The 27,514-nt window shown below is 41.2% G+C and overlaps 2 protein-coding genes across 3 annotated transcripts; both read left to right on the top strand.

Annotated features, from left to right (window-relative positions):
• The first annotated feature begins 453 nt into the window (after positions 1–453).
• LOC126395127 (regulator of G-protein signaling 7-binding protein B-like) lies at positions 454–10,039 on the top strand. Its single transcript, XM_050052325.1, has 6 exons — positions 454–1,473; positions 1,746–1,918; positions 4,226–4,356; positions 5,865–6,003; positions 6,081–6,151; positions 6,789–10,039. Exons 1-6 carry the CDS (start codon positions 1,342–1,344, stop codon positions 6,878–6,880), a joined length of 738 nt encoding a protein of 245 aa, XP_049908282.1. The 5' UTR covers positions 454–1,341; the 3' UTR covers positions 6,881–10,039.
• A 2,028-nt stretch (positions 10,040–12,067) lies between these two features.
• On the top strand, positions 12,068–25,933 carry c6 (complement component 6). 2 transcript variants are annotated; one of them, XM_050052280.1, is made up of 18 exons: positions 12,068–12,254; positions 12,891–13,063; positions 13,267–13,423; positions 14,744–14,888; positions 15,137–15,278; positions 15,539–15,677; positions 16,876–17,073; positions 17,251–17,494; positions 19,370–19,492; positions 19,625–19,791; positions 19,894–20,119; positions 21,545–21,713; positions 22,020–22,131; positions 22,748–22,880; positions 23,044–23,238; positions 24,784–24,871; positions 25,040–25,284; positions 25,468–25,933. In XM_050052280.1, exons 2-18 carry the CDS (start codon positions 12,918–12,920, stop codon positions 25,647–25,649), a joined length of 2,811 nt encoding a protein of 936 aa, XP_049908237.1. In that variant the 5' UTR covers positions 12,068–12,254; positions 12,891–12,917; the 3' UTR covers positions 25,650–25,933. The 2 variants fall into 2 exon arrangements, with proteins under 2 accessions (XP_049908237.1, XP_049908236.1); XM_050052279.1 differs by having other exon boundaries at positions 12,069–12,254; positions 12,880–13,063.
• Positions 25,934–27,514: the final 1,581 nt, after the last annotated feature.

The following is a 27,514-nucleotide window of genomic DNA, read 5'->3' as shown; positions in this document are numbered from 1 at the left end:
CCTGGCCTGTAACTTGCGGCGTCAGACACAGACGAAAAAAGCTGTCCTTTAAAGTTGGTATGATATGCAGCCAGTTGCCATTATAGTTTTAACAGCACTGGTAGCGCCGGGGGAAACTTGGCGGGACAGTATCGAAAAGCACATGGTTAGGTTTAGGAAAAAAGAACAGGGTTTGGCTTTTGAACCTTACGGGACGCGAACACCGCTCTCTCAGGTGAAAGTCTGTTTGTTGGACCCATCCACCACCCCTCCTGCCTGCCCTACTCAGACTTTCGCCACCTTAACTTTCGTCCTCATCCCACCACGTTCCCCCCTGACACCGCTGGGCGCCATTAAACTATAGCGGCAACCGGCCGTGTATCATGCCAACATTAAAGGACAGCTTTATTCATCGGCTTCTGACGCCGCAAGTCACTGCCCAAGCGCCAGATTTCAAGGAATTCGGAGTGAGACCGGGCTCCAACAACCGACACACCCAGGGTACCTTGCACGTTGTAACTGGACATGGAAAGTCCCTGACCTAAGTCAATATGTGATGAGGTTGGAGTGAGAATGTGTTGGTTGGACCCATCCACCACCCCTCCTGCCTGCCCTACTCGGACTTTTGCTGCCTTAACTTTTGGTTTGCCCCATTGTGTTTTCAACTGCCCTTAGACTATACCAGCAACATCAGTGTCTGACGGCACAAGTCACTGCCCAAGCAGCAGATTTCGAAGACTTCAGAGTGAGACCAGGTTGTCAAACAAAAGAAAATGGGGTCCAGGCTGAACCTTTAATGCGTCTTTATAACAACTGAATGATGTATTATTCACCTGCTCTTACAGCCTTCATGATATTTTTGCATCACACACAAAAACACGGGGAAATAAAGACCAGGTTGAAAAATATAGGAGTGTCCCTTTAATATGAGACAGAAGAAACCGTGCCTGTTGTCTCTCCGTCCCGCTGATGCTCCTAAACAGTTAATTGTCAGTCGGAGGGTGACGACTTGTTTCGCTGTTGGCTCGTTCTGAATCCTCCTCACACGTGAGCGCGCGGCGGAAGACGGAGGAGCCTCCCTCTCGGCCTTCAGGAGGGGCTGAAGGTGACTCTCCTCTCGGCTGAGATGCACAGCGAGCTGCTGGGGGTCCGACCGGCCCGCTACACGGTCCTGCTCCGGGAATAACGACACACACACACACACACACACCTGAGGGTTGGCATCAAGCATCAAGCATCAACCAAAACCTGCGACCCTGCTGCGGGTCATTTTCTTTCTTTGTAGAGGACACAGCAGCGATCAGAAAAGAGGAGGGCATCTGTGTCTGCGTCTGGCTGGGCTCCGGTGGTGGGTGTGCATGCATGTGTTCTGCACCGTACGGGCGGAAAAAGCGCCCAAGATCTGCAGGGAGCATTTTCCCTATCAGTAAGGTGGCGCAGACGGAGCCGGAGCGCAGGGAGAGCACGGAGGGGGCCGTGGACGGCAGCAGGATGGTGAGCTCAGAAACAAGTCATCTGTGTTAATGCTCAGCCAGTGGTCCGTGTTTAGCGTAGCTCTGCACCAAAAGGACAGCTTCTATTTACCAAACACAGCCCATTTTCATCCTGTGCAGGTGCAGCAGGAGCGCAGAGGAGACACAAACACAAGTGCTGGGCATCATTTTGAGGCTAGATTTTTATTCCAGCCTTCCATTGAGGATGCTACTCTCAGGTTGTTCAGGTTTACGCATCATAATCGCAGGTGATGATGGTTTGTGTTTCTCCAGACAGTGCAGGAATTCAACACCCTGGTTGCGCTGTACCGGGAGCAGGTCATCTCCGTCGGGGAGATCTCAATCGACTGTCCGTCTCTGCGGGCTCAGATGCACCACACACGGTCCAAAGGGTGCTCCATGGCCCGGGCTGCACACCAGGACCTCACCGTCATCTCTGTGTCAGGGTAGGAAGGAAACAAAGACTCATTATTATAAAATGAATTCACATAAAGCATAAAAACACACAGCTTTGTTTCCAGGCAGGTTTGATGGTATATCATACTTAAAAATATTATTAAAATAATGCATTTTATTGAAGCTGAATGGCACTTTTATAAACACAATTACTAAGTAATCTGCTTTTAATTTGTTTGTTAACAGTTTGCCATCACTTTTATGTTGACATATATGCTATACATTAATTTATGAAATGAGGCTTTAAATAAGCCCACTAGCTTTCCAAATTCAAGTGTGCACTCTTTTTTACCCTCCACAATGCCACCACCTTCACACAAAATTTCCATCCATCCATTTCCTGTAACCGCTTTATCCTCATGGGGTCATGAAGGGCTGAAGCCTAGAGGCGGGGTCCACCTTGGACAGGTCTCCAGACTATCACAGGGCTGACTGAGACACACAACCATTCACCTACAGGCGATTTAAAGTCACCAGTTAACCTAACCTGCATGTCTTTGGATCAGTGGTTCCCAACTGGTGGGTCGTGGACACGTTAGAGTCAATTGAGGTCTGTTCAGAATGGACATGTTTGTTAAAAACACCCTTTATTTTGAAGTAAAGTGAATTTGCAGCACAGAGGTTTTATCTTGAAGTGCTGTTTCCTGCTGTAGAGTGAGTGACCAACGGACAGCTACTTGACAGAGACAGCAAACTAGCTCAACGACATGGCCGAACACAAGTATGACGCTGAATGTATTAAGCTGTGTGGACCTTGAACTAATGACTAAGGCTAAATTTGGACCCCATGGCTGGACCAGTTGGGAACCACTGCTTTAGACTGTGGGAGGACGCCGAAGAAAACCCACACCACTTGCTGTGAGGCAACAGTGCTAACCACTGCACCACCACGCCATCCCATATAGAATTTAAAACACACAACTGATATATTTTGTAATTATAACCTTTATCTAAACAGGGAAGGCCATCGAGGGAACACCCTGAGCACCCTGATTGTTATACAGCTTGTTGATGTAAACTATAACTTTATGTGCTGCAAACAGGCGGAGGACATTGCGACAACATTAATTCAGAGAAAACATACATTCACACACTGCGCTCTATCAGCCAACAGGGATTTACACTGACTAAAAGGAGTTAGCTTGTTTAATTTTATAAGCTTCTGTTGATTGTTCCACTCTATGGAACATAGTATTTAAGAGCCAGTTTCCCAGTCTTGGTATTAATATTATGATTTATAGATAAATAGATACAGAGAAACACTTTTTCACATGGTAAACTTGTATGAAAATCCCACCCATAATTGTAGTAAAGTGGATCTCTGCTACTGTAGTGTAACTTTTACAAAAGCTCACTCTGCAGGTTAACTGAAATGACATGTATGTTCAAGTACCAAAGTCTGCAGCATCGAAATGACATGTATGTTCAAGTACCAAAGTCTGCAGCATCACAGGTGTGCCATATCATCTCGTTCATGATAATACAGGTATAAGTTTTAATATCAAACGATAAATTCATATCGTGATACTTGCGATATTATGACTTGTTATAAATTCATATCGTGATACTTGCGATATTATGACTTGTTGACCTATTGACGCCATACTGTTACCAACAGCAAAAACACGCATGTCTGAAAGCGAAATTATTACAGACTCTGCAGTGGCTCCAGCAAGAAGAGCAGCTTCTGTAGTGTGGAATAAACTGTGGCGTCCTGAATGTTTTATGAACATAGTGTGGAATAAACTGTGGCGTCCTGAATGTTTTATGAACAGCCCCGGACTTCTCAGACGCTTTTAGTGACTTACCGCTCAGAGGGAACTCATTCAGTGTCTCCTCTGGCAGCAGCACAGCGTCTCTCCTTCTCCTCTCTCGCTGTGAGCACACGAGAGTCGTGTCGTTTAGTGATTTTGTCATAAACCTTTGGTAATGTAAACCTACGTGACGCTCACGGCTCAACAAAAAACTACATATATGTGAATGTGTGATAGTTCTGGTATCATAACAGCCTGTCACAGGTTACTTATTTTGTTACAATACTGTTGTCTTAGATTAAAAACAAAATCTATATAATTTTTTTTACAAATTTTTCATACTGTCAAGAAAATCGTTATCGCAAAAATACCCTGAAATATTGTGATATTATTTTAGAGCCGTATCGCCCACCCCTATGCAGCATGTACTGGAACTTGGTCAGCCTGAATGTAAAGTTCCCCTTCTCTTTTTGTCTGACTGTATCTGTTTTCCTTCTTCTCTTTTAACCTCTCCTCCTCCTCCTCCTCCTCCTCATGCTGCAGTCTAGAGGACGGGGAGATCCACCCTGAGATCTGTCGGCTCTTCATCCAGCTGCAGTGCTGCCTCGAGATGTTCATAACAGAGATGCTCAAATCCATGTGCCTGCTGGGGGTGCTGCAGCTGCACAGAAAAAGTACCGTCACAAAATATCACACCATTATTATGCCACAACATTTCAAAAAAGTATTGATTTATGAGAATCAAACAAGCAGGGATTCATTCAGTATAAAAACCTCCATGTGTCTGATCAGTTTATTCTGTATATGTTTGTTTTCAACACTAAATATCTGCCCATCAATGAGAAATAAGAAAAATCTATAAAACTGACTTTTTGACATTTTGACATGTGACAGTGGGAAAAGCACGGGTGTGAATAATAAAATGATGAATGTGAACTCCATTTAGCTGCTTCAGCTTGTTGTGCCTGTTGTGCCATGATGATATCGGCACGTCATCAGTATCGGCCGATATTGGCTTTAAAATGAAACATCATAATCAGCCAGCATGCTTTTTCTTAATTTGCACAATGAATGAAAAGTACTGTCATACATTCAAAAGTATTGTATTTCATGTCTCCATCTGCTGGTGGAACATCATGATAAGAGTATTCATGCATCGTATGATGTTAATTGTACTGCAGAAGAAACTTGATGATCACTAAAATTGGGCAGGAACGAAAGTGGATATATCGATACTGGTATCAGTTATCAGTCAAATGAGTTGTTACATATCGGCGTATCCGATATCACCAAAAATTCCAGTATTGTGCGTCTTTAGTAAGCACTACTTCCCTAAACCTAACCTTAACTGCTAGGTTTGCAACTGAAGACACAGTTTTCGTCCCCAGTTGCACAAGCCGTCCCCAATTAACTGGTTTTAGGTCAGAAATGTGTCCCTGGGTGTAGCCTAAGTTAGCCACACACAGGCAAAGATAGACATACACATCCAAACGCTCCATTTTGCCACGTCCCCTTTCATAACTCATGAACTGGCTGTCACAGGGAGGCAACACTGACAAACATTCTCACAGTTGTGTACGTGAGTGAATTTGCGTGTGTTAAAATCAGTTTGACCTCTTATTTTCTACTTGAACTCCTACTTCCTAATTTCTACTTAAAGTATATTAAGAGTTCGTTTGCAAAAGCAGATAAGAGCCATTTTTGTCATGTTTATTTGAGCTGACCTTGTTTTAGAAGTTAGTCTTAACATGCATTTTCAAACTGCATATTCAACATTAGTACAATTTAAACAGATAAAATGGAGGCAGAAAACTTCTACTGAAGTATCTTTCTCATTCGGGTTGCTCAGTGATGGAGATCAGAGTTGTGTTCACACAGTGTTGAAACAGCAGAGGGCAGCAGAGAGCTGTCTGTATGGTCAGTGTGTACAACATGGATTCATACTCTGACTTAGCTGGACTTAGAGAAGAGATCATTTCTGTTACATTAAAACATTACATTGTGCATTTTCAGTAAACAGGTCTACCATTTTTTGACATTTTTTTTATGACAGTGTTTTTGAAATACTGAGCATTAGAATTCCTGTATTACACAAGGAAGTCATTCATTTGCTGCTTTGACTGTGTCTGAGTTGTCTTTGTTGACGATGCCTCAGCGCTGCTGTCTCTGTTTGGACCCAAAGGAACAGACTCGGAACCGAGGTTGGATTTGAGGGTGGACGAAAGCTCGGACGTTCCCATCCTGGAAGACCGATCCTCCTCTCCCATCGACTTTCCTCAGGAGCAGTGGCTTGTGGGAATGGATATTCAAAATATAGAGAGGTACGCTGACCGCACCTGCTTTTAAAAATGAATTCGCACACTGATGAACTGCAGTTGGTGTGTCTTTGTTTTCACAGAGATATGCGAGAGATGCGAAACCTACTCAGCAAACTCAGGGACACGATGCCATTGCCACTGAAAAACCAAGGTATGTCATGTTTGAGATACGTCCAGAGATGTTTTGGATATCTTTTGCTGCATGCTACTTTCTGCATTCCCCCCAAAATTTTATTCTTTCTGAAGTTTTCCACTTCTGAATACATAATCCAGTGCGACTTAGAATAGGTTTACTTTTGGACACAGCCAAGTCTTTATGCTAAACTATTCTAACCAACTGCTAGCCCTAGCTTCGTACTGTACAGATATGAGAGTGTTTTCAGTCTACTGTTGCTTTAAAGCTGAAAGTTCATTTGACAAAATGCACTCTGGGAGATTTACAAGACTTCTGAGAAAACGAATCGTACCAGAGTACACATGAACTAGTAGAGATCAGCTTTTCAAGTGGACCCAGGAACAGTTTGCCAATCTGTGCCCAGGTACGGTACACAGTGTTCGCACTTACCAAATGAACTGGACTTAGTGGTCAGGTGAACTCAGATCCAGACCCAAGTCCCTGATTTGAAAGCCTCCTCTGCACCATTTGATACACATCTTCATTGATGTACTTTCAATGTTCTTGCATTTTGGGGTTGAACTTACTGGGTTGAATTCACTTACTGTAAATGGCGTTGGATAAAAGCATCAGCTAAATAAATGTAACGTAACATTGTGTTTGTTTATTCCAGACGACAGCAGCTTGTTGAATCTGACTCCACACCCGCTGGTCAGGCAGAGGAAGAGACGCTTCCCTGGACTCTGCTGCATGGTGTCTGGCTGAGTGTCTGAAGGCAGCACTACAGTCAGCACACATAGGAAAGGACTTTCATTATATTTTAGGATGTATATTAACAAAGAGATTCATTAATCTTCATTTTACTCTTTATTTAGTTACAGTATTTCCCCCCATATTATCTGAAATTGTAATCTTGTCGTACTTGTTATATAATTCCTTACCATTTGTCGTTTTCATCTTGAAGTCACCTTTTTTGCTGGTTGGTCATTTGGTTCTTGAATTCATGACTTATCTCGTCCAGCTGTGGTCCGTTTGGTGGCATAAAGATTCAAGCTTGGGTCGAGTTTGGGTGGAAAGGGCCAGCTAACAGTCAGTAATGCATATAATGACGCAAAAGTAAAGTACCAGACAGATTGGACCTTAAAGACACAGGCGAGTTTCAGTTTCAGCCCTTTGCGTAACTCCATTTTGTTTTGCTTTTTTGTCTTTGCATTCCATCCCTCCTTTTCTTTCTGTTTTGCGCCATTTTATATAATGAAAGAATAAACTTGTACATATTCAGGCTATGCACTGGCATCTTTCATCCTCAGCTGTCTCACTGTGCTCGTGTCACGCCACCATGTTTGAATGTGTCACAGTGTGAGATGTGTTAGTGCCAACGACCTCCTGTAGTATTTCATCTGAACATCATTCGGTAGAGGCTCTTGCCAGGTGAGTCTCTACTCGCCTGTACGCCCCGTAGATAAAGCAATTCATAGACAGTGTTACGATGCATAGACTTAATTGGCTCCTTTAATCATGACACTCCTTTTTCTGTAAGAAAAAAACTGAATTTATTCAGCACTGCGTGTGGAAAAATAAATGTTACAAAGCTTTGCTTAAGTTTTGCCTTTTAGACATCTTAAGCATTCTCACCCAGATAGCAAATGAAGATGCATAATAACATTGGTCACTAGTCTTTTCAATACTTTGACATAGCCTGAGATATTCATTAGCTACTGTACTGGTCAGATTACTATGACTTTACGTCTGGAGAGAGGATGATTTCTAGTCATTTAGGTGACACCCTGAACTTTTATCTAACAGTGCTTTAAGACAAATATTTCCTGTTGACCAACACCAAGACACACAGCAGAAGACTTTGAAAAACTATTGGCTATATATGGCATTTTCATGACATTTTCTGTGGATATTCATGATCCGCCGGGGGACAAAAGCTAATAATCTTACTAGCATTAGCATCAGCAAGTGCCATACATTTTCATTTATACCAGGAAATAACAAAATCTAACACTGATATCAAGAAAATATCAAAGTGCGCAGATTGAACAGTTCTGCAATTAGCCCTCAGGGATAAATTAAGTATTTCTGATACTGATTCTGAACAAGAAAGGCATCAATCACAAGCCTTCTCCCCAGAGGATAAACCTTTCTGTAGGATAAAGTCGTACTTTTACAAAAAAATTGATGTTTCTGTTAATGCTTTAAAATGAGGGCATATAACTGAATCTACCAAATCCAGGCATAATAAATACTCCAAGACTTTCTTATCATAATATCATGACTTTGGCCATGTTTACACGAAAACGATGCACTGAGAACAGAATCGTTTCTCATTTTCGTTTTGAAAAAAGTTCCCCATTTAGACGACAACATTTTGATAACAATCGCCGTGCACACGGATCCGCAAAAATGACCAAGCAGTATACATGCCAGGCCAGTAGTTGGCGGTGTGGTGCTTACGCTTTTTTCTTCAGAGCGGCGATGGATAAACAAACAAAATGGCAACTGCACGAACATTTGTCTGGACGGATGACGAGGTGGAGTTGCTACAGTAAATCTACACTATGATGGGGAAGTGTTGATAACTTCAATAGGGTGAGCAGCACCATTGCTGTTGTAATGGTCGACTTTCTCGCGCATACCTAGTGACTGCAAGCCTAATGCGCATGTGCGAAAAGTCTCCGTTTTCAGAGGAACTGCATATTGCAAGTTTACATAACAACAGAGACGGTGCCGTTTCCCAAAAATTGCACTCTGGAACCCGTTTTCAAAACGTTGCGTTTTCAGGCACCCAAAATGCCGCTGTCGTGTAAACAATCAGCCAAAACGCAACTAAAGTTTACCGTTTTCAGTTGAAATCGTTGTCGTATAAACGGGACCTTTGTCTTGTAAAATTGCAGCTGGTGACACCACAGTTGCTCTAATACTTGTCGTAAAGAATAGCTGAATCATCAGTGCGTTGTCTGTTCATCGCTACACTATGATTTTAGGGTGTAATGATCATTGCAGCCTCTAGGGGGAACTAGCAGGGCTTTTAGGGCGCATTCATACCAGGATAGTCCGGGGGACTCGGTTCGATTGGGCGGGGGATGCCGAAAGATTTCACACCTTCATTTGGTTCAGTTCACTTTCACACTGCACTTTTTAAAGCGGACCAAACTGCCTGAACAACATCACACAGGCCGTTTCATAGTCGACGCAAAGGCATGCAGATGCGAACGCGTTGGGACACATAGAGACGCATTGGCCGCTATGATGCGTGCTTGCGTTTCAAAATGTGTTGTCCATTTTTTTGATACGCGATACCTACTGTAAGCAAACCGCACCAGGGTTCACTTGCAAGTAAACCGAGACCCCCAGTTTTCAAGCGGACCAGGGTTCGCTCGTTTGGTCCTCACCAGAGTTCGAATGAGCGTTCACACCACTCCAAATGAACCGAACAATCCGTGGAAGTGGACTGGACCAAATAGCGCCAGTGTGAATGCGTCCTTAGTCTTGGTTTTCTACAGATGTGCAGCATGTCATCAACAATCTTCCCTGAAAAAGAACAGTTTTAACTTTCAGCTTCAGTTTTCCATCACAAGGGCTTTGCAGATGTTCCACACACATACAGAAATGGCAGAGTTGAATAAGCCACATACATAAATACACACACATAATAAACCTAACTGAAACCCATTCATTCATCTGAAGCACTCCACTAAAGCCATTTCCCATTGAATGTAAGTGTAATTTGTAAATTTGTGTTTGTGATGTTATTTCCTTTCTTTATTGTAATCTAAAGTGGTGACGTCTAAATTGCTAAATTCCTTGTTTTGGCATGTATATGACTCCGAGTATGCCATGTGTAGTTAGTGTGTTCTGCAGTGTAGAGAATCCACAGTGAAACATATGTACAGCTTAGGGCATTTTATAATATGAATAAAGTTTTATATACAAATAAGATGATGATATTTCATTTTTTATTGTCTTTAACTTGAAGGAATAGTTCAGCATTTTGAAATAGAGTCATCTGCTTTCTTACCAAGAGAACAAATACACATAAGCTGAAAACAGCCATGCTGGCAATTGTTTTTGTTTTTTTTTACTGCCATTTTCTTAAGACCACAAGTTAAGTACATCATTATCCTGAGAAAACAAGCCTTGTTATCTCAGGATAACAAATAATAACAAATAATCAACCTTTTATCATAAGAAAACCAAAGGATGTTTTCTCTTTTACTCTTATTTAAGCTGAAAATGACAGATCACGGAGTACCAATGACTAACACATTAAACTGTACTACAGTCATGGTCTAACACATGCAGAAGTTGCAGTGGATCTTACTGCTAGAAATCAGATCTGCCCTTTTCATTCCAGGGGACATCATGATAACTTATCTCAAGAAAACAGCTTTCTGTTTTCTCAAGAACTGACATAAACTAACTCATTAACACAAGAAAACAAGCTTTATCTCGAGATAACAAAATACTTAACTCATGATCTCAAGATAACAGGACTAAAAAGCTGTTCTCAGCCTTTGTAGAAACAGACATGACAGTGTTATCAATCTTCTAACTCTAGAGCTCCTTTTCCCACTGCAAAAAAACAAACTCCTGCTAACACTTGGCTTTTTTTATTCAATGGGAAACACTCCTGGAACAAATGACTCAGCAATAGTCACTGTTATTTAGCAGCTCCTGCCCTGATTGATCGGCACTGATGTAAATATGACACCTGGGTGGACGCACTACATTTTAGTCCATTTGCCGGTGTGATGTAATGACAATCCACCATGTAATATCATCAGTCTCCATTTGAGCTGTGCTCGAACATTGTTTTAAATTAGGCAGCACCGATTTCAGGCTTAGACTGTCCTATCAAATAAAAGCAAAGAGCCAAAAGAAGAAAAATCTTTAAAAAAAGAACGTCCCACAAATTGCAAAAATAAAATAATGGATTTAGGAAATTATTTTTCAAAATACAGGGAAAAAAGAAAAAAGCTAGGAAAAACTATATTGATAATTATTTTTTTTAACAATAATAATAATAATAATTATTATTATTATATTTTAAAATTATGTCACAGAATTATAATAATTTTTGAGCACTCTTTCCAAGTCATTTTAATTTTTTTTGTTTGCTTGTTGTCTTTTTACTATGTTTTTTTTTTTTTTTAATTTTCTCTTTTTACTAATTTCTTGCTAATTTTTTGGGTCATTTTTTCTTTCAATGCTCGCTGCCTTCTCCCCATGTTTTCAAACAAATCAAGCCAATTTGCTCAGTTTTTTTTTTTTTTTTTTGCCTAGTCTGCATCCTCTGATGGCAAAACTAGTTTACCATAAAGATTTTTTCCAACCATCTATAGGCTTTCTTCATTTCTTCAAAATATACATTTTATATTGTTATTTTAACAAGGCATCTGTCCCATTTTGCACCTTTTCATCTGATAAATGAATTGATAAATAAATGAATGCCCAGCTTTTGAGCATTTCACACATCCATATTGTAACACTTTGCATACCTTTTTCCTCTTCCTAACACAAAACCAAACAACAAAATGTCAATCACTAAGTGTAATATTTGTCAAAATGTTCCAGTCATACAGTACAACCTGTATGTTTCTATGCACAAATTAGGCTGTGTTCACTTTCATAACATGGACCAATTCTGACTGTTTTTAGTGCCAGATTGTGCAAATACTGGATAACTAAAAAAACAGTTTGGAGAGAAAGTAAGCGTTCTCCCCCTCACTATCTCTAACTGTCAAGTCTCAAACACAAAACATCTGGATTACGTCTCTGCAGCTGGGAAACTCCAGAGCTCTTTACTTCCCGTAACAACGAGGGACAAGAACGTTATGTAAGATGTGCTGTTATGTTTCCTCATTATTCTTGTTATTAACAGAAAAGTGCTTATTAGTTTGAGATGTTTCGGACACAGATTGGGCAATGTAAGTGAAAAAACAACAACAACTGGATTCCCAAGATAAATCACAGAGGGGGGTTTTATATAGCTGCTGATAACTCAAGTCAGATTCAGCTCTGCCTACAGTGCAGACTTGACAAAGTGAGAGGACCCAATACACAGTCAGCAACAGAGGAGCTAGTAAACTGTGTGCATTAACATCTGCAGAAGAGGACGTCGGTATATGTGGTGAGTCAGATTTTGCCTTTTTTATGCATGCTCACTAAACATGACTGTCTCTTGCTTTGTGCTATTTTATTTATTCATTCTTTTTTTGTCTTTTTCTTATTAAATTTCTTTTTATGCACCATGTAAAACACTGAATTCAACTATTAATGAAATGTGCTAAAACTAGAACTTACCTTGCTTTACCTAAAGCGCAGTTTATGCACCAGAAATAAATGCAATCTCAATGTAAAACACGTATTACAATAAAAATGTGTGTACCAAATCAAATCAAATCTTCTAAATATGTTCCAGAACAAAGTATTTTTAAGGGAATGCAGTGAATATTGAAGGCTGCACTACAGCAAAGAGCTGCATGCAGCATTTTGAACTGAGCAGAGTAGGGTTGGGGTTGATGGATGTCCTCATAGTTTGTTAAACTGTTCCTTTGCAGAGAAGCTGTAGAAGCATCAGGCCATCCTTTGGGATTTTAAGTATATTACTGATGTTAAGATGTTTAATTGGGAGTCAGTGTTGTGTGATTTTAGTCCGTTAGTATTCCTGTTATTTATTCAAAGTACATTAAATGATCTGTGCAATAAAATCCAAACCAATCTAAAATAAAAACATTGTTGATTCTGATCATCAGATTACTTTCAGAGGAGGTGAAACCAGTGTGAACTCCTGATGGCTCCCTCCAGCCGGTTCCTTTTGCTGCTTCAGCTCCTCAGCTGGATATCAGTTGGCCTGGCCTGTTTCTGTGACAAGTACCCCTGGGGATCCTGGTCCGCCTGCTCCAGGACCTGCAACCACGGTACTCAGCAGAGACACAGGTGAGACACGCACATACACATGTGACATTGTAGATATGGATGACGGACATGTGGACAGTGCAGCTACAAGTCAGACACTGAGTGTAGCGTTCTGTGGTGTGAAGTTTGCAAATCGAAACTGAAAATAGAGCCAAAGAAACTGTGAAACATTTAAATCTCTGCTGCTTTCACTTTATTGCTCTTTTTTTATACTTTTTTGACAGGAATATTCAATATGATGATTATTACTGGAAGAGCAGCTGCAACCAGCTGTGTGACAGAAATGACAGAAGAGCTTGTAACAATCAGGCCTGTCCAATCAACTGCATACTGACAGAGTTTGGGCCTTGGTCCGACTGTTCGCCCTGCGCAAAGAAACAGGCAAGAAACACACACATGACACTGCAGAACCCTGACAGACTCCCTGTCACAGTTTTGGTTGCTATATGCTACACACTCATTCTCAGCAGGTTTTAAGTAACTGAATGAAATATACTCAAAGCACTGACCCTACTGACCAGTGCACAAATACAGGAGCTGCTCACACCTAAAAAACGTTAAAATAATGGTCAGATGGTTGTTAGGGCTTATTTGCTGATAAAAAAAATAATGTTTTTGTAATTGTAGAACACTGTCAGACACAATATGAGGGCTTACCAGTGTGTTTTGTACTTCAGTATAGGTGAGTATTTCTCAGACAAAAAAAGAAATCTGCATATTATAAAAAATGAACTTAAAAAATTAGGTTTCATTTGAGAGTATCTTTTGTCGCTGAGTGAAGTTTCACGAAGCAGGTATTGAATAAGCTCTTTTTTTATGCAGGATTTATACTTCTACATCAAATCAATGCCATACCTCTACGTCAACGCTGTAGCCTGATGTGCACCTCCCCAGAAATGTAACTACACATCGTGGTGACGCAGACCTCCTGTCTATTTTTGGAAGCTGAAACTGTTTCCCTCCCTCCCTCACTAGGCTAATTTATACAATGTAAAATGCCATAGGCTTGTGCTAATAACGTTAGCATGTTGCATTTGTTTAGAAAAGGTGTTTAGTATAAGACAGTTGTTTTGTCAGTGAACCTTGTGAGTTGTATTGGAGCTGAATTATGTAACGTTACCTTTGTTAAATGTTGCTGTTGTCCCTGGCTCACTGCTAGGCTAATTTATACAATGTAAAATGCCATAGGCTTGTGCTAATAACGTTAGCATGTTGTATTTGTGGGGAAAATGTCTCCAGATAAAGACAAGTGCTGCGAGTTATAGTGAAGCTGATTTGTGTTTGAAATTGTCTGTATTAAGCCATGTTTAATGTGTGTTTAAAGTGTGTTTTGAATCAACTAAACTTTACAGCACTTCACAGAGACCCCGTTGCCAGCTAGTATTTTGGAAGTGTAACTGCAGAGTGACACAGACAGCACCGCACAAGTATAAATGCTCACAATGGCATAGCTCAGGGCAGAGAAGACCAGGATTTTTTTTTGTAAAATTTGAGCAGAATTTTGTCCTATATTTTAGACCTTCTATTACAAAATGTACATTTGTTGTGTCTATTCTGTCATTTCCAATCTCTGTTTTTATTGTGACCATTTTCAACTACTGATCAATAAGTTGGTCCTTAGTTAAGACTCAAAAGTGTCCAGAGTCTGTAATCAAATGATTCATAATCTTATACAGTCTTTCTCACATTTTGTCGCCACAGTTACGGACGCGTTCTGTCCAGAGACCGTCCCAGTTTGGTGGATCGGCCTGCAGTGTGGAGCTGACAGAGGAGAGGCCCTGTCACCCCTCCACAGAGTGCAAGTTACCACCTGTGGAGTGCAAAGACAACTTCAAGTGTGATAACGGTCAGTAGTGTTTTTTACTGATGTGTGAAGGAAAAAGCGTCACATCCTCGAAATTTTGTTCCTTTTTATTTAGATTTTCTCAGAATTGTTATTTTTCCCAGCTCGTTGAGTAAATTAGCTCAACATCCTTTATGTCACACGACTTCTTTAATCTTAGATCTACTGACACAACGTACCCACAAACACACACACACACACACAAGTAAAGACACATACCGACATTTTAACTTCTATCTCTTATGCTGCAGGACGCTGCATCAACTCGACGCTTACATGCAACAAACAGAACGACTGTGGAGATAACACGGATGAAAAGGACTGTAGCAGCTTCCAAATTGTGTGTCCAGCGGACAAGAGAGTGGCTCCTGGGGCTGACCTGGTGGGGAATGGGTAAGCTAGAGGTCAAAAGGTCACTCTTGACTTTACAACCTTTTTAACATTCCTTCTTGCTGTGTTACACTCCTTTCTGTCAAGTGCTGTCCTGGCATGTTTCTCCTCCTAAAAACATGTTTTTTAACACGTCTTGCAGTGTTGCATCAAATTTGAGTCCAGCTGTGTTTATTGGAGCTTATTAGACTTTTTCCTTTGTTGGCTTAATGCCTACAAGAAAAGTCAGTGGACTTTTACTTTTCACTGATTTGTGTTTGAAGGTTTGATGCTCTGGCAGAGGAGCCCAGAGGAGCTGTACTGGACAACATGTTTATGGGAGGAACTTGCACCATTAAGAGGCCTCCAACCACGCTGCTCTACCACCGAATCCCTCACAACTTTGAGAACTTTGAGATAAAGGTAGTATTATTGTTATAGTATTTAACTATACAGCCCATTGGTTATTAAACTAGCCTGATTCCAGTTCTCTGAATCACCACCTTCATCTCAGATTTTTTTCAGTGATTCAAAATAGGTCTTGTGTCGTGCTCGCTGACAGCTGATTCCGTGGTTGGAGAAACAACCAACCAATCAGAGCAGAAACATAGGTTTCTTTTACACTGCTTCTTCAAGGTGGGAAGTTAACGCTGTCATGCCAGCTCTCTGTTTTGTGTGAAAGGTACAACTGTGGAATGGGGGGTTATAGTTTTATCTCCTTTAAGGCGGCATTTGAGGTAGCAACAGTGCCAAAATGATGTCTGTATTAACAGGACAGCCAGAATGAGGGGATCGTGGACAGCACAGATGTGGGATTTTAATGACGTCTTATGCGCGTGACCCACCACGGGACATTTAAAAAGTAGCTGATAGCAGTTAGCAGCTAACTCAAATAAGAAGAATAGTGGTGGGATGGGAAAACAATGAGGGCCAGGAGCTCCTAACCCTCTAAGCAGGGGATGAGATCAGCCGCTTTATAAAATTTGGCTGCAACGACTTTTGTGTTCATGTTGAACGGGTGCACGCAGCTGCACTAACAAAGATGTAGACTGATGCACATAGAGCAGGACCAAGGTTCACAAGCGTGAGTTCAACATAAATGAAAAGAAATGCATCCATATGCATGTTTTTATTTGCTGTACCGAACTAGCGCAAACCATGACTGTGTACCATTATACCTCTAGCAGTAAGCTACTTCAATGAAGTGAAAAGGAAGTAGCAGCACTTTTTTTCATTCCAAGCACTAGAAATAACACCTCCTAAATTAGCTTATTTCTTTAATCGTTGGGAGAAACGTTCATAATCCCTACTCACAAACAGAAATCACATGTACACAATGTTGGGCTGAACACAATTTTGTTTGTCAAAAAATCTGACAATCCTAGTGAAAACTGGAACAACAACTTCTGTATCAGTATTCCTGTCTGCTGTATTATCTTTCACCACCAGAGGCAGCCATGATCAGACAGTTTCACATCCTACACACAGAGGCTTCAACATGATAATATGAGAATATGTCCATCAGTGGTTTGCAGGCAGTCTCTTTTCAGCTTTGACTTTGTTGTTAATTTTCTTGTCTTTATATAGACCTTGACTAACAGCTGTGGTTGTGGTTGTAAAGGTTGGCGAGGTGGAGGACTTCAGCACCGATCCCCAGCCGCTGCGTGCTGAATCCATCAGCGTCAGTCCGTCCAGTTCATCTGAACCCAGCCTAGAAGAACATGAAGTGCGATTCCGTTTCTTCCCATTTTTCTACTACTCTGGGAGATTAATGTCACTCAAATCTAGCAAGGCAGCTTTTGAAGCTTCAAAGAAATCGGTGAGTGACTCAAACAACAATACAGTTGTAGTGATATATCTGTAGGAACTTTATTCATATAATGCGTTTCCTAATCCCCTAACCCTAACCTTAACATAAAAAAGTAAACACCAGGCCAGCTATACTGCCCTTCTTCATCTCGCCCTTCCTCCTCATTTCCTATCTTCTCTTCCATAGGACTCCAAGTTTATCCGGGTGCACCAGGTTCTGCCTGTATCCACGTTCAAGTTGAGGGACCCAGGGGATCTTGTCGTGTCGCAGCCTTTTCTCCAGTTTCTTCACGCTCTTCCTCTTGAGTACAACTACGCCCTCTACAGGGATATCTTCCAGCGCTTCGGGACACACTACTACAGCACAGGGAAACTGGGAGGCAACTATGACCTACTGTACCAGTACAGTCGAGAGGAGCTCAAGAGTTCAGGTACTGCAGCACAGCCAGGTGGTCGTAATTTAGAATGACACCCTGGACTGCAGTGGTAATTCAAAAGTCAAGACAGTCTGCTTTTTAATGCTGATTAAATGTTGAAACAACATTTTTCTCTGACGTAAATAGGACTAGGATTTATACTTGTTTTTGGTTATGTTATATTCTGAGTACATTTTAGAAACGTCAGTCACCATCATAGTGTTCCATTGCACCATCCCCAACAATGCTCTATGATTCGGTTACACAGCATTCCCTACACGAACATTAGAGGAGACATTTAGAAGTTACTTTTAAACCTGTTATCTATCAGTAGGTTGTATCTTCAAAGGTATTCTGATCGTGCATTTGACTTCTCTATTCTCAGGGCTAAATTCACATTTCCATAAGTGTATGGAGGTTACCTACAGGGCTAAATGTTCACCTGGTATTGAAATGTTAAGTTCATATGCGAATATAACAATATATTAAATCTTCGTATCACATTTTTGGATGACAGTTGAACACATCTTCGCAACATCAATCCAATAACAAAATGGAAGGTTTTCTGGCATAAAACTAATAGATTTTACATTAAATTATAACAAGTCTAAAGGCCCAGACTGAAACGGCATCAAAGAACTAGTGCCAACGAGGGCCATCTGTGGTGTCTCCTTACATCGCCTGTGTCTTGGCCCAAAAACTGCACTTGAACACATCACAAAGACTACAGCCAACAGCAAGGTAGCACATGTGTTCTGCACCTGTTTGAGAAGGAGAAACTCTCAACACCAGCAGGGGGCGGTAGTCTGTATTAGTCATTTAAAAATGGAAACCAGAAGGCCGAAGGGACGGATTCAAGACACTAGGCATTTCTCAATCTGCGTTCTTGCCTGTACTTGTGTTCTTGCGGACTTGTGAAACGTCATCAGTCGCAGCCCAAGTACTGTTCCAATTCAAAGTCTGCATCCAGCCAAATACAGTCCAAATGCCCGGATGTGAACTTGCTCTGCCCGTTCCATCGGGGATGTATCGGGAGGTGACTTGTGTGGACTTTTGACAGCCAGGTATCCCAGAATGCATTTCTCACAGACCAGCGACAATGCAGCCATCCTTGGGAGTTTGTACTCCCGAGTCGAACTTGCCAAGTCCGAACTCCGAAGTGCGCAAGTCCGAACTTGGCGTACTTGGTATTGAGAAACGCCTACTGACTAGCACATTAAAAACACAACCTGAGGTTGAAAGAACAAAGGATATTTACTGTTCAGTAACATGATCACAATCCGTTTCTGCTAAAAATCTAAAAAACAATCTTACCGTATATGACAATTTAGTTTCTGTCTCATGGCCTCTTGACTTTAGTTGTTTGTTTGCTTTCCTCACTTACTGTACGTTTCTCTTCTCAAGTTAAACTGCAAATCAGAGAGATTTCATTCAACATGCTGAATCAGCCCAAAAATCAGCCAACAAGGACAATGACTAGCAAGACGACTAGTGCCAACGGTGTGGGACATGCCGCAAAAACTAGGGTGACAGAAGCTCACCAATGGCCTGACATTGACCAACAGTCAGCTTGGTGTGTCTGGGTCCTTGAAATCACAACAAAATCTAGAAACAAAAGTTTGCGTTAAGGTTATGTTATCTGATCTTTCTATGAAAAATGTAGTTCTGTTTCTGGGTTTTGTCTGAAAAGGTCAAAACCAGAATGTTACCTTTAAAGATCATTCTTTCTTCAGAGGTTTGGATTTGAAATTGTTGGTGCACAAGAAAGCCCAAATGAGAGGACTGTCGTTGAATAAACAGAGCTAGAGGAAAATGTAGTGCTACACAATGTTTTGTTTTCTGTTCCTTTGTCTCTGCATCATGTTGCTCTACACTCTGGCTCTCCCACAGGTCAAACAACAGAACATGTCGTAGGCTGCCTGTCCCAAGAGACCTCCTGGTCGGTCATCTTCTACTCAGAACACAGCAGGGTACACCGATGTGGCGACAACAAGATGACTCAGAAATATGAAGGTTTCATATGAAATCTACCAGGGAGCACACCTTCTTTGTTCCCAATTCTTCTGTTTGGCTTACTGCCTGAATTTATTGTTTTATCACCATGTTCCTTCCTTCATTCATACCTTTAATATTTCATTGGTCCAGGCTCGTACATCAAGGCAGCAGAGAAGTCCTTCTCCATGGTTAAAGGGGGCCGAACCAGAGAAGCAGCAGCTCTGGCCTGGGAGAGGCAGGGCGCGACTCCGGACAAAACATCCTTCAAGAATTGGGCCAAATCTGTTCTCGACAACCCTGCTGTGGTCGAAGCCAAGGTTAAATCAAACATCACTGAAATATCTTCAGCTCCTCAGGATATTCAAAAAGATAAATTACAAAAGCTGATGTTGCATTTTTGTATGTGTGTGTTTGTCCAGGCGCTTGTCATCATAGATTTGGTTCGGGGGATTCCATGTGCTGCCACAAAGAGGAGACATCTGAGGGAGGCCCTGCTGCAGTACCAGGAGGAGTTTGATACCTGCAAGTGCTCTCCCTGCCCCAACAACGCCAGACCTGTTCTCTCCGGAACAGAGTGCAAATGTCTTTGCCAGACCGGCACATATGGCTCTAACTGCGAGACACGAGCTCCCGACTACACGTCAGGTACAGCGGGACTGCTGCAGAACACAGTATGGTTGGTGTTAAAGTTGAGTCATGAGAACACTGTTGCTGGTGATGAACAAGAAAATGGTAGGCAAGGAAAGTATGGTAAAACAGCAGAGGGGTTTTTCCCCCATTAGGAATTGCTGTTTTAATGTTTTCTTTCAATGATCTCTTCAGTGCTCAGTACTTAAGGATTATGGTATGACCTTTAGTTTTAAATATTTAAATTTTGTTTCTGAGAAATCCTGTTTTTCCCATCGCTTTGGTATGGTGAAAAGATCAGTCACTGTTGCTTTGGAGAAGAAGCTAGTCAGAGGCGGGAATTAGAGGAGTAGCAAATGCGGAACGCTTTGTCTTTGTTGCAGTTGGGAGAGTTTACCATTGGCAGTGGTATTTCCTAATTGGGTGTACCAGCCTTGGCACATGTCTGATGGATTATCTTACACATTGCAACCATCAACACCTGCAATGAACACCTGCTTATGCACTTTTTTGGCTTAGATTGGCAATGTCAAGTTGTCCGTACACTTGTTTGTCCAACGGTTTGGTACATATCTTCAATTTGCTGTAGATTTTCATGGTCCCCACAGGAATCTTTATGATTTTAGTTACCTCTTGACATTTCCTCTATTGACTATCAGGCCAGCATTTACACTTGCACATAAGAAATCTATCAAGCCAATTGTCAAGAAATGTACTACTCACTTTCATGGTTTAAGGATGAATCCTTGAATTATACTAAGCCCATAACCTTTCTTCCAGCGTCCCATTCAGGGTAAACACTGCATCCTGTAGTAGCTGTAAACAGTACCAGACTTCAAAACACCTTGGCACATGTCATGTAGATTAGTTTGCACAATGTGCCTCTCAATACTTGCATATGCACTTTTGTTTTTGCCTAGATAAGCGGTCAGTTTGTCCGTCCAGGTGTTTGTCCAACGCTTTGGTCCATATCTTCAGTTTGCTGTAGGTTTTCATGGTCCCCACAGGAATCTGTATGATTTTGGTTACCTCCTGACCTCTACTGTATGTAATTATCAGGCCAGAATTTGCACTTGCATGTAAGAATTCTATCAAGTTGATTGTCTAGGAATTTACTTACCACGTTCATACTCCCCAGAGGATGAATACTTGGATTTACATGAGCCCATGACCTTTTTTCCGGTATTCCCCTCGGGATAAAATCCTTTTTTTTTTGCTCCACTGCTGGAGAAGAGTATTATAAATCTTCCAGATTCATCACTATGATCTTGATCCCCAACACTTTCATACTGTGGTACATAAAGAACACTGCATCCTGTAGGGGCTGCTAGCAGTACTAGCCTTTTAAGCTGCAATCTAATCACATACTACAGTACACACTAATGCTAACCAGATTTATTTATGTTCACATTTGAAATGTGGTTTGGTGTTTAACATCTGCAGAGACAGTGGATGGTTACTGGAGCTGCTGGGGGCCCTGGAGTCGCTGTGACGCCTCAATGAAGAGACATCGGACGAGGCGGTGTGATAATCCCACCCCCCTCAGAGGAGGCCAACCCTGCAAGGGATCTAGGAAACAGGAAGAACCGTGTCACATCTCTATGTTCAAAACGTAGGACGAACTCTTTGATTAACACATGTTGCTATAGTAATCAAAAGTCAGATAATTCTTCTATGCCTTTACAACAATATGAGAGTTATACTTCAGATGGAAGAAAGTACTTTAACTCATGATAATCAAATTAAGACATTGTTTTTCCTCACTAAAATATTGATATTATTTAACATGATCATACTGCAACCACTGATGCACATTTAAACTCAAATTTACAAAATATCCCGGTTGTATTTTGTTTTCATACATACGTGAATAACTTTAGATTTACTGTTTACTCTGTGTCCGTGTTCTCATGTCCAGACAGGAGACCTGTGACAATGATGATGACTACACTATAGGCTGGACGGACGAGCTGCCTCCTGGTGTGCAGGGCTGTCTGAGGCCACAGGGGCCTGCCAACAGCTTCCTCAGGGTAAACACCAACCCTCCAGACTGTAGTTAGGAAATGCAACATGCAATATAAGAGCAAAACAAAGAGACTGTAGATTATTGACTATGACTCTGATAAAAATGTCAGCTAACTCACCAAAATATTGAAAAATACTCTCTGCCTCTTTCCTATATGGAAGTTTATTACTGCCAAGAGAATAAATACCTGTATGAAAAGGTAAAGGGTTATGTCTGTATGGAGTCTGGAGTGTGCCACTTTTGTTAAGTGTGTTTTTAATTATAATCAAGGGGCGTCAGTGGCTTAGTGGTTAGAGCAGACATCCCATGTCGAGAGGCTCTGTCCTCACTGCAGCGGCACATGTTTGACTCCGGTTTGTGGCCCTTTGCTGCATGTCATCGTAGTATCACTAATCAAAATTTTGCCTCAAGGGCGCAGAACTGACAAATGAAGGGGCGCAAATAAAACAGAAATCCAGTAAAAGGAAACAATAACCGGGACAAAAGTAGGATATGAGATGTAGAAGAGTGGAGGTTGAATGACAAGTACTGTAAAAACTAAAAGATACCCTGGATGGTTTATATTTGCATCCTTCTGTTGAACTTCCTAACTGGTATTTATGAACTTCTTCCTCTGACAGAAAGCGAAGCAGTATTATGACTTTGGTGAGGATGAGGAGTTCCAGTGCTATACTGGATTCGAGCTGGATGGCTTTCAGTACATTAACTGTCTTCCTGATGGGACATGGAGTCAACCAAGTGGAAAATGCGTCAGTAAGTCTTTCACCAGACCAGTGACTAGTGATCTGAGTATCTTGTAACCACATCTCTGCAGCTTTCTTGATACTCACTCTCTATGAATAAAAGTAGGCCTAACTATAATATTTCTGCGTCTGATATCTACGTTGGATTAAAATATGTCTACCTGTTTTTTTAGGGAAAGTGTGCCTTCCTCCTGAGATACCTGATGGCATGACGCTGTTCCCCAACAAAGAAGAGTACAAAGTGGGGGACTCAGTGGGTTTAAATTGTGAGGAGGCGGGACTGCAGCCGCTGCCATCAGGCTTATACAAGTGCGGCGACAGTCTCACCTGGGAGCCTCCATTACCTGCTGACCTACGCTGCACTGATGGTATAGTAGTTCACTCACTTTGCTCTCCCACACAAAAAATTAGGAAAACTTTCACCTCTAATTCTTTTCACACAGGCATGTCACAGTGGATCTTAAAATCTAAAATCTAATAATACCACCACTTGTACAAGAATAACTCATCAATGAGACACTTATCTGAACCCTGCCACAATGCTACACTGTAGTGAATAAATATGAGACAAAATGTAGAAACAATCTACTTTATAATTCATAATATGAATGTGAATATGAAGACATGTTTCACTTTATAAGTAACAAGATGTAACTCTTCACATTACCCTTATTCTAACCTTAACGTAATACTTCATAGCTAACGTTAGATAATCGCTAACTAAGCACTAGCACAAGTAACGAGATGTAGCCCTCCCATTACCCTTACCCTAACCTTAGCAACTGCTCCTTTCAGTGTTGCCAGGTGGGAAATGTAGGATTATCGTACCAGATACTCAAAATTTTTGTATTTTGAGGGAAATTATCGTACATCCGTCATAACCAAAATAACAATCCTACTGATGCACTATAGGCAAATATAGTCACTCTAGTGTTTACTTTTTTGGTTTACTTTTTTTCTATTTTCCTTGCTTCTGTTTTTCCTCTTCTTCTTCTTCTGTTTTGAATCTCATTCTCGCTCGACTGACGGGTCCTAGCGCCTCGTGGGGCGGGTACAGCTGACCATTCAGCCAATTGTGCTCATTGTTCAGAGACAAACGTCACTCGTATCTCATGCTAAGCAAAGTGCAATTGGCTGGAAACATGTCACATGGGAACAGATGCCTTCAGGGCTCACAAAAAAACTCCGGCATACTGATTACAACCACACATTCATGAAATGGTCAAATTATCGTGCATTTGGCCTTTTTTGGGATTATTGATCGTACATCGTACAGAGGGCCAAATTATCATACAAACACGATAATTATCGTACACCTGGCAACGCTGGCTCCTTTAACGAAATACGTCATAGCTAGCTAATCACTAACTTTGTTTTGTTGGGACTTCTGCTTCCGGGCCAAGGAGCTAAGGGGGCTGATCGTGGCCTGACATGTGGGTATGGTGGACAAGTCATGTAGCTGCTCCAGCTGCAGTTATGCCACTCGAATATACGTGAAAACACTTTAAATAAAGCATAATTTCATCCCTCCTAGTTTTCAAGTGTGCCATCTTCTTTTCCTTATTCCGGTGCCTCAGTTTATTCTGGGCTCATTACTGTTCCCTGTGGCTGGACAGCAGAAAACCACCACCAGAACTGTTGTGGGTGTTTTTTTCCCCATCAGCCACAAGGGGCGCAATGAGCCTTAATAACACTCAAAAACAGGCAACAACAGGTGGAAAATATGGTTTATCATCAGCGTTTTCTAATGCTGTGTTTTGGATGAGGACTATCTGGTTAATTTGGTAAATGCACATCTGGCTCCCCACTCCTGATAAAGCATAGTTTCTATGAGAAGCATTCAGGACAAATATACTCTGTATGAAGGAAAATGACAGAGGTGCCTTTTGTTTCTGTGTGTTTCCTGTGTGTAGAGGAACCGTTTGTTCCCGACAGTCAGTGTGGTCCCGGAGAGAAACTGCAGGACTCTAAATGTGTCTGTATCCAACGGGAGAGCTGCCTGTGAGTTTCATTAACTAATTTATTTTATTGTGTTTTCTTTATCTTCATATCTTATAAGCATGACATGTTTTTTTTTCACTTTCAGTGACATTTTGTCATTTTTGCTATATAATTTTTTGTGTCATTAAATCAACAACAATTCTTTTGTTCCTGTGTGTGTGCGTGCAGTTCACAACCCGAGAGTCTCTGCATCCTAAACCTGGACGTTGGTGTCACTGTGCCAATGTCCCTGTGCTCCTTCCATGCTGGTCGTTGCCATGGTGATCCACTCTTCTATGTCAGTGACGGCGAGTGTGACACGGTGGCTGCGGCCAAACTGGAGTGGGCCATGTTCAGAGCCAACATGTCCTCTAAGAGCTCTGTACAGGAGCCCTGTGATCTCGACACGTGTTATGAATGGGAGACCTGCTCTGGTGAGTTTGACTGACGTGAAATCCTCATTTTACACTTTGCTAGCTGTACAACTTGCAGTCACTCCAAATTTGTCAGCACAAGTATTTAAACTACAAAACAAAAATTAGGTTTGAATATTCAAAGACTTCACATACATTATATCAAATAATGTTCCTAACCTTAACTCGTGTTTTTTTCTTCAGCATTAAAGAAGTGCGAGTGCAAAGCTGCCCGTAACTGCCCCAAAGTTGAAGAGCACATGTTCTGTGTGAAGCTGACGAGGACCCAGAGGACTCGCAGCATGGACCTCTGCTCCATGGCTGCCCTCAAATGTGCCAGCTACCAGTTTGAGATTGTCAATGAAGGTGTCTGTGAGTCCAGATGATCCTGTGGGATATGGGTTCATTTGCTCAGGCTGTATTTACTGTGTCATATACAGACAGAAACAAACCTTTAATCATATCATATCATAAGCAAACATCATCCATTAATATGACAAATAAATCCATCAGGTCAGCAGACTTTGATGTGTCTGATGACTAGATGTGACCTATATTTAAAAGATGGAGAAGGCAGCAGTCAGTCAGTGAAGTCTATAACAGGCACAGAGAGAAGTACGTACACATGTTTTATGTGTTTCACATGTAATAATAAAAACTTAAAATCAAACATTGTCTGTTATCTTATGGATGTCGTGTGTTATTGTATCTTATGCTTTCAAACCTTGAAGTTCATTTTGGCTGGATGTCACAGTTCCCCTGAGTTGATTAGAGGGTAATTCAGATCACCTGTTGTGCAGGGTGTGTGTACTGACATCTAATTAAGAATGGAGAGCAGCTTGGTGCATTGTCTCTCTGGGCCAATCAGGGTGTGACAATGCCCCTTTCTGAGGGCTTAAGAGAGGTGAGGAAACACACACCCAGGACATTCTGATCCTTCCTCAATCAAATGCAGACCTCATGTTAGCAAACACTGTCAGCCAGAAACTCTGGTCTCTAGGCCCTTGTGAGAATTCAGTGCTGTCTTTAGCTGTGTTGTTTGAGGGTGATTCTGTGCACCTTAAAACCTAAGTTGACTGAAAATTAAAGACTCCCTTAACACTAGGTCCCCTGCATCTGGGCTGTTTTTGTGTTTTCACGCAGGAGTTCAGCTCTCCAAATGCATCACATAGCACCCTCAGACCCAACATAACGCCTACCCCATACGTAAACATGTTTGGTCATTATCAAAGAAGCATTTGCTTATTATTGTTATGGAGGCATCTCCATTGTTAAGGCTCTTGTGAGACTTGTTTCTACAAGTGAATATAATACATATATAATAACACAATATCATTTTTTTATTATGTGGCTGGGAACTGGTTCTCATGCTGCTTTCCCAACCAGCTGAGACCTGAGGAATCAGTACTGCCACAGCAGAATTCATTGCATTAGATAAATAAAGCTGCAAATGTGTAGTCATCATTTTGACAAAACTATTGAAAAAAGCTTTTTCTGAAATAATTTACTGGGCTGGCAGATTTTTTCAGTTATTTTCAGATGACATTTTTTGGGACTCAGTTGTCAAGATGAATGATTTATGACCATATATACTACCCCAGAGCAAGGGAAAATCAACGTAATGTTAATGACACAGACCACCATCACTATAGGATTTAAAGATAAGAACTTCAAAATGTATTGAAATCCTGCACTATGGTCTATTAAAATGACACGTGTTCTGAAACTGCATAAAAACTGCAAAAAAAAAAATACATTCTGACCCCACACAGTCAAAGTAAGGTATTTTGAAAATCAGCAAATGTTGTAGTTCATAACTAATTACTTGAAAAACATTGTCTGATCCATAAATCATGTGACCAAGTAGAGAAATAACCCCTTAAATATACTGAGCAAAACATTTGTCTTTGCTCCGATTCTTCACATGTTGAAGTTAAAGATCTAAAAAATGTTTATGCACTCAATAGATACATTTCTCTCAAATTTTGGTTGCACATTTGATAAAATCCATGTAAGTTAGCACTTCTCCTTTTTCCAAGATAATCCATCCACCTGACAGGTGTGGCATATCAAGGTGCTGATTAAACAGCATCATCACTACGCAGGTGTGCCTTGGGATTGCCACAGTTACAGGCCTCTGTAGTGTTATCTTGAAAAAAGGCATTAATCGGATTTCACGTTTCTAGCACTATAGAAATGCAGTTTTTGGTCACAGAAACTCCAAAGAGTTGATTAAGGGCACGTCTACTCT

Source organism: Epinephelus moara, chromosome 9, assembly GCF_006386435.1.
Source record: "Epinephelus moara isolate mb chromosome 9, YSFRI_EMoa_1.0, whole genome shotgun sequence".
Taxonomy (NCBI): domain Eukaryota; kingdom Metazoa; phylum Chordata; class Actinopteri; order Perciformes; family Serranidae; genus Epinephelus; species Epinephelus moara.
Note: the sequence above shows the minus strand (reverse complement) of the source record. Positions and strands in the feature narration are given on the sequence as shown.

Excerpts from the sequence above, each read along its gene's own strand:
- LOC126395127 (XM_050052325.1), top strand. The coding sequence starts at position 1,342 with ATGTGTTCTGCACCGTACGGGCGGAAAAAGCGCCCAAGATCTGCAGGG. Across the intron at positions 1,474-1,745 it reads CCGTGGACGGCAGCAGGATG|ACAGTGCAGGAATTCAACAC; the intron begins GTGAGCTCAGAA and ends GTGTTTCTCCAG. Across the intron at positions 4,357-5,864 it reads GCTGCAGCTGCACAGAAAAA|GAACAGACTCGGAACCGAGG; the intron begins GTACCGTCACAA and ends TTGGACCCAAAG.
- c6 (XM_050052280.1), top strand. The coding sequence starts at position 12,918 with ATGGCTCCCTCCAGCCGGTTCCTTTTGCTGCTTCAGCTCCTCAGCTGG. Across the intron at positions 13,064-13,266 it reads GGTACTCAGCAGAGACACAG|GAATATTCAATATGATGATT; the intron begins GTGAGACACGCA and ends CTTTTTTGACAG. Across the intron at positions 15,678-16,875 it reads TTGAGAACTTTGAGATAAAG|GTTGGCGAGGTGGAGGACTT; the intron begins GTAGTATTATTG and ends GTGGTTGTAAAG.